Raw genomic sequence first — 14,418 nt, forward strand, 5'->3', positions numbered from 1 at the left:
AGTGTAAAGTTTCCTGTGTAATACTTGAGTATAAATTTAAACACATCGTCAATTGTTTAAATGAAAGTGATCTTACTTATATAGTGATCTACACCTATATAGCTTTCGGAAATGCGCCTGTTTTCTTTAGTTTCAATAGCGTTTTTTTCCTTTGTTAATTTCTTGTTTTTTTCAAGAAATCTCGCTTTTGGCCTGAAGTTTCTGTGCCGCGTAATCCTAAGGGTGCTTCAGTGCTATATTTAAAATGTTCGAAATTGTCCTACAATCTTACGCTACGACAAAGTAAGCCTCATTTTAAAACATGGGTAAATGTTTATTTGTTACCATGGTAACCAGTTTTATACGAAAAAATGGCGACACACAAAAACGGTACTATTTTTGGTCCGCTTAGAGTGTTTCTTAAGAGATTTGACAATTGACATACACAACTAACAAGACAGAAATATCTTATTTTTTGGATGAGATTACTAACAACATGTAAAGAACGTTAACAAATCAATAATAAGTTAAGACGTTATGCTTTTAAAAACTACATTTTCTAATCAATGATTCCTTAATGTCGTATTTTTTTTTAAATTCATAGAGTTTCACTACCATATACATTATTCATTAAAAAAATTAAATTAAGTAATCAAAACATTATTATGACCTTCGGCGATTAGTTATTAATCGTTCACTGAATAAATGCATTGAATTTTATATTAGCTTATTACTAGTTTAAGTATGAATTACACATATGATTATTACGTAATACTGTTTTATACCTCTTTAGTATAGGAAAATTGTCAATACCGGTCAAGTGGACAACTGATGATGACTTTTCAGACTGTACCGTGTGACCTGTAATTGGGCATCTCCTGACGGGTTAGAAGACATAAAACATCATACAAAATAACCCATAATAATTTAGCGGCGCTAATACATATTGGTCCCTGAAGCCTAAAGTTTTGTCATAGTAACTGAGGTCTATAAAAGTTATACATATCTTATTATAATTCGAGGACTGCAGATGTTTAGAATATTTTGAACACAGAAAAAAAATTGTAAAGATAAACGAAACGCAAAAGTAATTTTTGTCTTATTCATATTACACAGAAGCAATATTATGGTTTAGTTTGAAATAAGAAAAAACCGTTTCATAAAGTAAAGCTAAATACATCACCAAAGACTAATTAAAAATCGATTTATTTTGATTTTAATATAATATATATACTATGCATGTATTTGTAATTAAAGTTCTACTAAACAAAAAAAAATACATTTTTTTTGTATATTTTAAGCGGATTCGAGATGGGTTAGATATACATTTAGATGTGTTTTTTATCTTTAATTTTTGTATTAATGACGTGTGTCCACGACAACGTCAGTCGGGTTATCTAGTCTATTTAAAAGATATAGGACTTAAGTAGATATCAAAACAGCAATATGTATAAAAAGTTTATTCGCGTAAAATTGAGTATAAAATTACAAAGACGCTATGGCACGAGAATTTAGAAGTTCAAGTGTTCTGTGCAACTGAGATCGGAGTTCTATGACTATTGTATAGACGTTTTGGGTTGGAAGCCGTTGGGGCCAGCGGTGAAGGTCACCGTGTAGTGTTTTCCATCTGGGCCGACGTACGAGTACTGGCCGGTTACTGTGAGAGCTGCGTTTTCAGATTGCGGGTTGTCTAATTTGCCTTCCTCTTGTCTTGATGTTCCGTCACTTGTTTCATATCTGTGGGCATAAATGTGATTAAAAAATGTTTCTTCTTAGTATGAAAGCGGGATGAAGAAAAGAGACCCTTTAAATGTATGTAAAAACCTTATCTATTAAAAACAATCTTATTTAAAATACATAACGCTTTTATATCATTATGAATCATTTTTACATCGGTTTTTATAATAATGTCTATGAAATTTATCCGTTTATAGATATATTGGATTTATTTAATTTAATACTTGACTGTATTAAGCGCAAAAACAAAACACGATCGATGTATCAACAGTCATTTATTTTTACGGCAAATACAACAAAAACGTTTCAATGATAATCTAATAAGGATGTCCTTTGAATTTCAATTTGATGTATCTTCGGGTTAAAATCGTGACTATGTTGAAGTTCAATAAGGCCATCTTTGATTACGCAATTCAGCATAATGTCAAATGGGTTTTAAAGGATTCGTAGGCATTTTGTTGTAAGGCGCATCTGTTTTTCTGATCATACGAGTCTGTTTTGACCAGAAATATTTTTACCCCGTTGGACCTGGATAATATCCAAGCCCGTCTGCTACATTCGTTTATGTATAGTTTGTTTTAAAAAATATTTCGCAGAAACTAAGGCATATGTAAGATAATCCAATATTCATAAACGTCGCATTCCTGGTGGACGTATACATAGGTAGTTTTTTAAATAACTTTTCTCTTCATTGGTTTGGAAATCTGATATCACCTATAATTGATTTTAAGTTAATATATGCGAAGATATAAACGTATTATTTAATTTCGCGTTACGATATTGAAACTTTTAATAGATGAGGTTTAGAAGACATTTATGGGTTGGTATTGCTAGTGTATTAGTATTACATGTATTACGCAAACAAATAAAAAATCTCATTAATTTGTTTCTTCTATCAGAAGGACAAGACAATCTAATTGAATTCGACGCGCAAAATTAATTTAATCGATTTGTAAACTATGTTTTTGTGTTATTCGTGTGTTTTGTATATTTAATGTGACCTTTTAGTTGTATGTACTTTTAACATAACATCATCATTCGTATAAAGCAGCTTAAACGGTTATTTAGAGTTAGTTTATAAAAACACTGGGTTTTTTATTTAACTAGTTACACGTTTTGAAGCTGCCGACTAACATTATTACGTATATATTATGATATATAATGATTATTTGTTTATTATCTAAATGTTTTATTTAGAAAAAAATAATAAAAAGCTTTGAATAGAAACAATTTTTCCGTTTTTTTAGTTTTTGTTGCATTTATGAACTTTAAAATACATTCATTATTCAGTCAAAAATATACGAATTTTGCTAATAATTACTTAGTAAGTTAGGTCAAGGTAGAGTTTAAAACGATCTTGTAATTTAATGAGTTGTTCTTGCGTCTACATTATCTATGCAGTATTTATTTTAGTTAAACACATATGTCAAAGGAACTTCTTACAAATGTGTATGTGTGTACTTAGGTTCTATTAGTGTCACAACAAACATTGGGACGCAACCAATTATTGTTTCGCTGAGTTTGGATAACCACAGATATTTGGGCTATATACGTATAGTTATATGACAATGCTTTGGAAATTTGGAAAAGCGAGATTAATGCCTGGAATGGCCAGCAGGCTTATCTATCCTTCCATGATATCCTGGACTATATATAGAGACTTTATAGTATATAATTATACAGATATGGATAATATTAGCAAGAGTTTTTCGAGTTTCCTCCGAGGCAGTATCTCAATCTTTATCAGTTTGAGATACATATTTTCATGGTGATTTAAACTAGAGAGTTTATAGTACATAGAGGGGTCAAATGTTACAAAACAAATCACTACTTAGAATATTTTTGATGATAACAACATGACCTCTTATAAACGCACCGTAGGTGATATTTGGTCGTTATTACTCTCGTGATAAATTATTTCATTAGGTAAAACTTTAATATGCCTTTAAAACTTACGCGAAACTGTATCCGTCGGGTTGTACGTCACTGTCAAACCGTAGGATCTGGACATCTTGTGGGTTTTGGGGAGCGGCTGCGCACAGCGCGGCAAGCAAACAAGCGATAGTTACCTGTAATGAGGGGTAAATTAATAAAAAAATTACTGAAAAATCCAACCTATTGCTATATTATATTGAAATAATGTTGTTTAGTTCTGAATTTATCAGCTAACAACAAAAATATCAAAATTTAACTTTATACCAAACTTATTTCTACCTTTGCTAATTTATTAAAAGCCCTTATAACCGTATTAGTACCAGCTATAATGCTGAACTTTTTCCATAGATTTTGTTGTTGTGTGTTCCATTGTTCTTTAATTTATTTATTGTTCTTTAAAACGCTTAATGGCAAATAATTGAAAATCGAGTTGAAACAATTTTGGCTAGTATTTTTTAAAATTTTATTTATAGATAATCAATTCAGAAAGCATTGTTAAGTGTCTATCTCGTCCCTAATCCGCTGTTTTGCTGCTAATTTTTAATCTACTTAAAAATTTCTGTTTGTCACATAATATAAAAGAGTTTATAACATATACCGTAGATATAGTATGTATGATGTGGTAAACTTTAATAAATAAACAGTTATTCTTCTATATATAAACAGAATAGAACAAAAACTTACGTATTTAAGCATGGTGTTCAGTTATCGTCTCGAATACGAATGAATAACTTCGGCTAGACTTCATTATATATGTACTGAGATGCAGCCTGCAATCTGACATCATATGAAGAAACGGTTACAACGCTCATCAAAAAGGCTTTTTTGTTAAGTACATGGCCATAAGAATGCCTAGTTGACATTGTAATCAATATAACATATTGTGTAATTAGGAAGTCTTGTCCTCTATTGCAAATGTTTAGTATCTTGAGTAAGAGTATGGAGATTTTGCAACTAGTAACTTGCACTTTTTACGTATGCATATAAAGATGGTGTTTTTAGGAACATTATTACAATATAATTGTTTTTGCACTTGCAAAGATCTTTTTTGTATGAGGGTAAATTTTTACGGAAACGTCACGAAGATGTGCAGCGTTTTTGTCGAAGAAAAGGGAGAGAGCGATTGAGACCGATTGAGAGAGAGTGAGAAGGGCGAATTACTTTAAATAAATTCTATTTTTAAAATTATAGAGATAGAGAAATAGAGAGAGTATATGAAATATTAGTATATTATATTTTTCGCAAAATAATTTATTGAAATCTTAAATAATATTTGTAAATTAAATTTGTAAATTAAAATATCACGTGTTTTTATTATCTAAGAAATAAATTAAAAAGATTAAATTTGATAATTTGTATTAATTTTCGATAGTTTTAATATTTTAATCACAATTTAATTCCTAACATATCTTCCTTTTTCCCTCTTCTATGTCTCGGAAATCTTAAGTTTTAGATTTGTATAAATATGACTTAAAAATTAGTTTGCCAATGTGTTTTTACTAATTCATCATAGAAAATTACGCCTTACTTAAGACTAACAAGTAATTTAAGTCTTTTATGTCAAGAAAAGACAATACTAAATAATTTAAGTCTAACCTAATTTACTAAATAGGATACTTAACCTAAGAAAGTGTCCAATAACACAACGTACAGTCTCTAATAAATGGAAGACACTCTATTCTTGTGTTATATTTTCACTTACCACTGTTTAGCACTTAAGACTAACGTGCACTAACACTCATTCACTAGTTCAGTTTACCTTAAATGCATTAATAAGTATGTTTGAAGACGAGAATGAAGATAAGTATACTTTGTTATTTTATTAGTTATAATTGGTTCACTACTGACCATTTTTGAACCCATACAAATGTTTTTTATAATATGAAATTAATCCTTCCAAATGTTATTTCGGCCTTAGTTAATGAAACAAATTAAACCAACGTAAGTTGTACATTAACGTATATTATATATAACTTAAGTAAATGGTATTAAACCTTTTTTTAATTTCAGTATCCCAAATCCCAATATTAATTGTGATAAGCTTGTTCTATAGGCACTTAGGGCCGCCATTACACACCATGTGCGCCTTTTAGGTGATTGCATCCTAACAGAAATAATAGACGCAATCGTGTGGTTGTTATTATGCTTAAAACCAATGATTGCTTGAATCAAGTCGTAATTTACAAGTACAGTGGTTATTGTCACTTTTTTATTATTTTTTCTACTGAGTATTTATTACATTCTTTTTCTTTCTTTTTTTGCGACTGAGGCGCAAACTAGCTGTTGTGGTCTCTGGCAGAATGACCAGCGTTTTGGATCATTCTGCTCCTCAGCATAATGCTGAGCCAAGGCCAATTACAGCCACAGCACACGTATTACACACGTGAAACGAACCGAATGGGATAAGGGTTTTTTTTTGTTTTTTTTTTTTTGATATCTCTCAATTTTTTTTATTATTGTTATTTTGTGTCTATGTGTATGACTATGTCAAAAATAGTTTTAACATTTTGACTGAACGCCACAGTAAAGTTTGTATATCTTTAGTAATAAAACGATTATACACGATAACAAAAATAATAGTTACACGGAATTAGTGAATGTTAGGTAACGTGAGTGAAATCACAATGGCCGCATGTGTCATATTGCTCTTACGAGACTCGGGTTAGTCCATTCAAAATATTCAACTGTACGAGATCCGCTGACTAATTTATTTAATCCTATCCTGGATTTATATAACGGTGTAAACAGGCAGGAGGCTCTCCTGATGTTAGATGTTACCCATAGACATTGCCAGAGGGCTCGCAAGTACGTTGCCGGCCTTTTAATAATTGGTAAGCTTTTTGCTTGAAAGGCGAATTGGGTGGAATTTCGTATTCTGCCTCGACGCCTGATGATAAAAATTTGCTGCAGGTATTAATCCTAATCGCTTCTCTGAGCTCCTACGCCAAGACTGTTGAATATAAGCCGATAAATCGCTCTAAAATGCACGAAATGTGCTGAAAGAATAATTTATTTATCTATTACATGTTTTTAAGCCAAATAATTGTGACCATCCATGTAGTGATAGAGATTATGAGAAATTTTAAAAATTAAAATGTGTGTGAATGTCTGGTAAGTGGTCGAAAAGTCATCATAACATTTAATAATTATTCATCTATTTCATGGTTTTATACCAAATAATTACTAGATAGTAATAAGATAAGCCATGTAGAGATTACGAAAATTCATAATTCTACTTCTTTTTTTGCGTCTGAGCCGCAAACTAACTGTGGTGTTCTCTGGTAAAAAGACCAGCGCTGTGGAATACGTATGCTCCACAGCATAATGCCAGGGCCAGTTACAACCACACACACACTACACACTTAAAATGTATCTTGTTCCTTTATATTGTAAAAAATGACAATTTTTTTTAAATTATAATTAATATTTTGTGTGTGTGTTTCATTAGTAATAAATGTTATGTCTATGTCAATGTCTATGTAATTAAAATTAATGTTGAGTCATGGCTGTAATATAAATGTCAGGTTCATTAATAGTTCCAGACCTAATAATATATTTTTACCGAGTCGTGGCATACAGCAAATAGAGAATCACAATATCCGTATGAAAACAAAAAAGCAAACAAAAAATTTGTTTATCAACAGTTGGATAATTATAGCATCCCAATGTTAGTATCGGTTTCATACTTAACGGAATAAACGGAACCTTGACCTTTAGTAGCTGATATTTATGTTATACTAGCGATTATCCACGACTATCGTTACAGAGTATTAGTAAGGTATTTATTTAAATCTAGGAATTATTTGGCGTTCAGGACATTAATTACTTAACGCCATATAATTCCTAGATATAAATAAATATCTATATATCCTAGTATATAAAACAATGAGACAGAAGAAATGACTATTAAAAGCCTCATTTTGTGCGTACTTCTAACAATGAATTGGAATATTAGTGCCTAAGAACAAGAAATGCGGAAGCGAATGTCAAGCAAAATTCAAAATTGGAACGCCGGTGTTCCATTTTTGAATATTGAATTTTCCGATCCTTATATTTCCTAACGCAGCTTATTCCGTTCCATTATTATTTTAAAAACGTGCATGTAAAATATATTTATAAGTAATATGATCGTGTCATACTCATAACAAAAAAAAATGTATTAAACAAGTTTTGTGTCATCTCAGTGTATGCATAGTCCATATGTATTTGTAGATACATATCATCGATTCTCGAATTTTAAAATGATGAACCTATATCTCTATGTTATGATACAATTACGGTAGTAAAAGTATAATTACAAAAATATCTATTTTTAAACTTACGTTTATTTGTAGCCGTAGTTAATGAAGCATTTTGTAAGACAAATTATATGTTACAACATATTAGCAATCATACATATCGTACATGACTAAATACTATACTTTGTAATAAATTTCGAAGGACCAGTTTACAATTTGAAGTATAGGTACTTTGTATGGTAGGTTTTTATAAATCTATTTATTTATTTAATAAAGTTCACCACATCATATAGGGCATATTGTCCGAAGAACGGATGTCCGATGGGACCGAGGACCAGTCGGCGAACCAGTTGGAGGGCCTCCCACTAACTAGGTGGACAGATGACCTGGTGAGGGTAAGGAAGTAAGGCGTTGGATGCAAAACGCGGGGGACTGATCCGATACTGGAAATTTAGGGGAAAGGTCTATACCAATCTACTAATTTTTTAATAAACTTATATTTTTTTGTTTGTTTTGAGTATGAAATCATCGTATTACTTATAAACATATATTTTTTTTAAAGAATAACGGAATATCCTTGGTCATAAGCTTCGGTAGGAAAAATAAGGAACGAAAAATCCAACATTCGAAAATGGGTGTTCCATTTTTGAATTTTTCTTTACATACTGCACTGCCGCGTTTCTTGTTCTTAGGCACTATAATTCCAAATCATTGTAATTATTTCGTAAAGTATTATACACATACTATATCAATTAGAAGCAACAATTTATTCTTAGACCATCAATGCTAATTGAATACTTATGATGCTCATAAACACAGTCTGACAATAATGACTCCAATCCAATCATGATTAAATATATATTTGTTATAAATCAGCTACTAATCTAGTATAAAAATTAAAATATCAGCAGCCGGAAAGATTGAGTCAAGAATTAAATTAACATTTTTTTCTAGATCGTTTGGGATCGTTAGACTTTTAACTGGGAAAATTTGGACCAGGAAAGCTCAGAACAGAGCAGAGTGGAAAGAAATGGAGGTGGCCTTTGCCAAAGTTGGGCAAACAGATGGGTTGTCGGTGTCACCGACTCACTAGTGATAATAGTTTAAGTTTAAAATTATGTAAAATTTACTATCTGAATAAAGGCTTTTATTATTATTATTTTGGGATCGTTATGTGTTTGAGAAACGTGTAACAAAATTTGAGCAGATATTTTAATTACTACAAAAAATAAAAAATACGTAAATAACGTACAAGAAGTGCAGAAGTAATTACAAAAAAAAACATAAAATTACACGTAACACTAGAAATATACTAACTTAAAGTCATCTAATCTGAAAATAATAATAATATTTATATTATAATAGTAAAAGCTTCATCATAGGGATAATGATTCTCGATTAAGTAGCAAATTACAAGGCAGAAGAGAAATGCTCAAAAAGAAGATTTTTAAATAAATTTAAAGACTGAGCTCATCTGATATCAAGAGGTAAGGAGTTGTAATCCTGCTTTGGACTGTAAAGGAAGAGTGATAGAATACAATTGTATAAGGAGAATATTGTTATATTTGCTCAAAAAATATAAAAGGCGAATAAAAATATGCGAGGTTTTCCCTTGTTAGATAGTGATTAGTGGTTGTGTTGATATTCGTGTCTATTTTTGATAACAATATACAGATCTTTTACGTTGGAATTTGGACACACAATTCTGCGCAAAGTCAAAGTCAAAAGTCAAAAATGATTTATTCACGTAGGTATCACAATGTACAAGATTATGAACGTCAAAAAAGAAATATACATTAAAGGCGGAAACATACTACTAAAACGCGACGCGACGTGTCGTGTCGACACCCGACGTCCATCGTGCACATTACTAACACGCGACACCACGACACGCTTGCAAATTCAGAAGTCATTTAGCTGATTTATTCCCCGTGCAATGTGCCAGCAAGTTTTTACCAATTTGAGGTTCAGATTCGAGGAATGTTTGAGGCGCAATGGTGCACACCTGGATGATGTTATTTTTAAGAAATAAATTTCCCAGATGTCTTTTTTAATTGAAATAAAAAATTGTATGTGTATTGTATTTAGATTTTTATTATATTTTTTACAAATTCGCAAATCTTTCTGGCCCATCCTGTATTTTTCTAATAAACTGAATTGATTAGCAGGTTGTTTGTATTAAACTAACAACATCCTAACTCCCTGTTTTTGTCCTTGTATTGAGGTAATCTCATGTCATATAAAACAGAATATTGTTTCACCAACTCAATTAATTGTTCGTCGTTCAAAAATATCCAAGTATATAAATTGACATTCGTGTCAAAAACTCGAAAGACTGACGCATGACGTCATCATCACAACATCCACAGCACGCCGATCCAAATCGATTGGATGTTACCGCGTGTGATCACATGGCGTGTTGTCTATGTGCATCTGACCATATTAAATATATGGGATTGATAAGTACTGACATGCGTCGGATGGAGTGGTGTAGCGTCGCGTTTTGGTAGTATGTTTCCGCCTTAAATGATTCTAATTTAACATTTACTGCCAGTTCTCAAATCAAGGGCGAAGAACTGAAGAGAAGAACTGGCAATAAACTCTCCGCCTAGTTTTTTTGTTTTGCACAACGTTTGTAAGGAGTTGCAACCATTACACCTTGTTCCACATGACATCCTTAGTAATAAAATAAATTAAAAAAAAAAAAGATTGGTCGCGCATTTACTAACCGGGAAAACTATCAAAGTGCTAGTATTCCCGGAACATAGGACATTAAAGCACTTTACTGCTAGTGTTGCTATGAATAAAATGATTTGGTGTGTAACTTGAAGCACTACTTAAAAGTTTTACAACAATTTGATAAATAAAAAGTAATCGATATAACCGTGTAAGGAGGTAGTTATTTAGAGATTTATAAAGACATGATCAAAAAATCATTGAATCTAGAAAATATATTAATTAAAATAGGACCCTTGAGAGCTATGACACATACATTGTGAGCTATGGTCATTCTGTGATTTATTTACGTTTGTCGAAGCGTGTTCATTCACGTGAATTATTTGTATATACATATGCTACGGACACGTGATTCAATGCAAGAAGTTTAAATAAGTATGTTCAAATGCAATCATTATTTATAATGAATTCATATATGTAGTAAAAACTATCGCCGGTGTTTTATGTAAATCTCATAATCCTAGAAATTTTTGAAGTGAAACTTTTCGGGGTTGGAAAAAAATTTAGTGTAACATTTTTTCGTTACGCGTCACATTTTTCGGTTTACGCCATGTTGCTTTTTGAAGTCAAACTTCTTTATCGGCGTTGGAATGAAAGTTCTTTATCGACGTATGGGAGAAATTTTGTAGCAAATCGTCACGTTTTTCGGTTACGCGCCATGTTGCTTTTTGAAGTCAAACTTCTTTATCGGCGTTGGAATGAAAGTTCTTTATCGACGTATGGGAGAAATTTTGTAGCAAATCGTCACGTTTTTCGGTTACGCGCCATGTTGCTTTTTGAAGTCAAACTTCTTTATCGGCGTTGGAATGAAAGTTCTTTATCGGCGTTGGAATGAAAGTTCTTTATCGACGTATGGGAGAAATTTTGTAGCAAATCGTCACGTTTTTCGGTTACGCGCCATGTTGCTTTTTGAAGTCAAACTTCTTTATCGGCGTTGGAATGAAAGTTCTTTATCGACGTATGGGAGAAATTTTGTAGCAAATCGTCACGTTTTTCGGTTACGCGCCATGTTGCTTTTTGAAGTCAAACTTCTTTATCGTCGTTAGAATGAATTTTTTATCGACGTATGGGAGAAATTTTGTAGCAAATCGTCACGTTTTTCGGTTACGCGCCATGTTGCTTTTTGAAGTCAAACTTCTTTATCGGCGTTGGAATGAAAGTTCTTTATCGACGTATGGGAGAAATTTTGTAGCAAATCGTCACGTTTTTCGGTTACGCGCCATGTTGCTTTTTGAAGTCAAACTTCTTTATCGGCGTTGGAATGAAAGTTCTTTATCGACGTATGGGAGAAATTTTGTAGCAAATCGTCACGTTTTTCGGTTACGCGCCATGTTGCTTTTTGAAGTCAAACTTCTTTATCGTCGTTAGAATGAATTTTTTATCGACGTATGGGAGAAATTTTGTAGCAAATCGTCACGTTTTTCGGTTACGCGCCATGTTGCTTTTTGAAGTCAAACTTCTTTATCGTCGTTAGATTGAATTTTTTATCGACGTATGGGAGAAATTTTGTAGCAAATCGTCAGGTTTTTCGGTTACGCGCAATCTTTTTCTTGTCCCTACCACGGTTGATCCGAAGAGATTCGAAGCCATTAATAACAAAAATATATAATAACGATAACAATGATAGTAATAATTCTATTACAATTATTAATGAAATTCTGTAATAATCTTAGTAGTAATAAGGTAAAATGAAATAATTGTATTTGTATTCATGTCTATGATAATAAAAGGCTTTTGTTAAACTTTATTTAACCAATTTCGTTAAGTTGCATATAGTAGATCATTTTTCGAAAAATAAGGTCATAAAGAAGTTTCACTTCTTACGTGTGTACACCTAGTACACGCACACATTTTTTCTATATTATTTCACTATCTTAATCAATTAACATAATTTGTCTTAAAGACGGGACTTACATGGGCCTACGATGTACTTAAAGACTTGCGGGGGGGTTGTAAGCAACCCAAGTGTTCTCCAAGAACTCGGTTTCTTTGTACCTAGGGAATATGTGCGAAGGCCTAGGTTGTTCGCAATACCAAGGGCAAGAGCCAGTCTGTTGCACAGATTCATGTAAAAGTCGTTGTACTTACTGAATGCGGTCTCCGACATCTTTATATGCTCGCAGAGTTCACAGAAGGAATAGGGTATCATATGTATTTGATATTATATATCTTATTATATTTATGTTTACGTTATCGTATTGGTTTGTCTGTAAGGTTGTGTATGGATAAAAAAATTAAAAATTATAAAAAAAATTCCTAACTTCATGTCATTGGAAAGCAATTACACCTTTATTAAATGTATTTTAATTGTGAGTTTTATTTACCACACATAACAATATTATACATAGAAAGTTTGTATAGGTTTTTAGTATTTTAAATTTTTTTTACTTGTTAATTATAATTTTGACCCGAATTTACAATTTTGATGAATACAAACAAAAGCGCAACGTACTTTCTACTTTATTATAAAATATTGTAGAAGTTTATTTTATGATGGTACGTCTTTCACAAATGTATTTATCCTTACCTTATAACGTACATGAGGTCACCCGTTTGTTTGTTTGCTGATGAACATTTAGCACTGTACTTAAATTTAACAATGAGACTCATAAAATACTTCTTGATACTTAATAAGTTTAAATTTAGAACATGATTTTAAGTATCTCTTATTATACAGATAACTGTTTAGTCTATGTTAAAATAAATGATCTAATTATAAAATTCTCGTGTCGCGGTGTTTGTAGTTAAACTCCTCCGAAACGGCTTGACCGATTCTCATGAAATTTTGTGTGCCCAATATAGGTCTGAGAATCGGACAACATCTATTTTTCATCCCCCTAAATGTTAAGGGTAGTCCATCCCTATTTTTTTTTTAATTTGTAGATATTTAATTTTTTATTTTTATTTTTTTATGATACAGCATTAAAAAATAAATACAACCCCTAATTTTCACCCCTCTACGATCAACCCCTATTTTTTATTATAAATGATATACATGTCAAACGACGTTTGCCGGGTCAGCTAGTATATTATAAGATTGTGTATGCTACAAATTTTTACACTAAAATATATCTCTTTTGGTTTTAATCACCTCGCATTCCGATATTCCACAACTGAGTATTTAGTTTTTAAGGCCGTTATTTTTGCGCCCATCTCCAGCTGCCCACAGATGTATTTTCGAACCAATTCGAAACGGTCCATCAAGAAGCGTACCAATTCTTAAAAGGCCGGCAAAGCACTTGCAAGCCCTCTGGCAATATCAAAGTCAGATGGGCAAGCGGCTTTTTCTGTAATATATACAAGAAAAATTATATAATCATAACAAATATTGAGTTAAATAATATTAAAAAACATCAGTGGCGCTACAACCTCTTAGGCCTCAGATTTCTGAATCTATTTCATGATCATTTTTAAATCTAATTGGCAAGTCAGATCAGCCTCCAGTGACACACACCGTCGACTTTTTGGGTCTAATACATGTCGGTTTCCTCACGATGCTTTCCTTCACCGTTCGAGCAAATGTTAAATGCGCACATAGAAAGAAAGTCCATTGGTGCACAGCCGGGGATCGAACCTACGACCTCAGGTATGAGAGTCGCACGCTGAAGCCACTAGGCCAACACTGCTTAAAAAAAATGTGCGCGTGTACTAGGTGTACACACGTAAGAAGTGAAACTTATATAAAACCTTTGTTGTACGCAGAGCCATAATTGGTTTGTTTTAAGTTAAGAGGTCCGAAACTATTTCTTTAAACACAGTAAATTTTGATACACTGCCTAGCATACAATTTACA

General features: G+C 32.1%; 1 protein-coding gene across 1 annotated transcript; it reads right to left on the reverse strand.

The window, feature by feature from the left end:
* Positions 1–1,424: 1,424 nt before the first annotated feature.
* Positions 1,425–4,459, reverse strand: LOC125056165 (endocuticle structural glycoprotein ABD-5-like). The gene is made up of 3 exons (XM_047659142.1): positions 4,336–4,459; positions 3,673–3,785; positions 1,425–1,716 (listed from the first exon to the last, which is right to left on the reverse strand). Exons 1-3 carry the CDS (start codon positions 4,345–4,347, stop codon positions 1,536–1,538), a joined length of 306 nt encoding a protein of 101 aa, XP_047515098.1. The 5' UTR covers positions 4,348–4,459; the 3' UTR covers positions 1,425–1,535.
* Between the last annotated feature and the right edge of the window lie 9,959 nt (positions 4,460–14,418).

This window comes from Pieris napi, chromosome 14 (assembly GCF_905475465.1).
Source record: "Pieris napi chromosome 14, ilPieNapi1.2, whole genome shotgun sequence".
In the NCBI taxonomy this organism is placed as follows: domain Eukaryota; kingdom Metazoa; phylum Arthropoda; class Insecta; order Lepidoptera; family Pieridae; genus Pieris; species Pieris napi.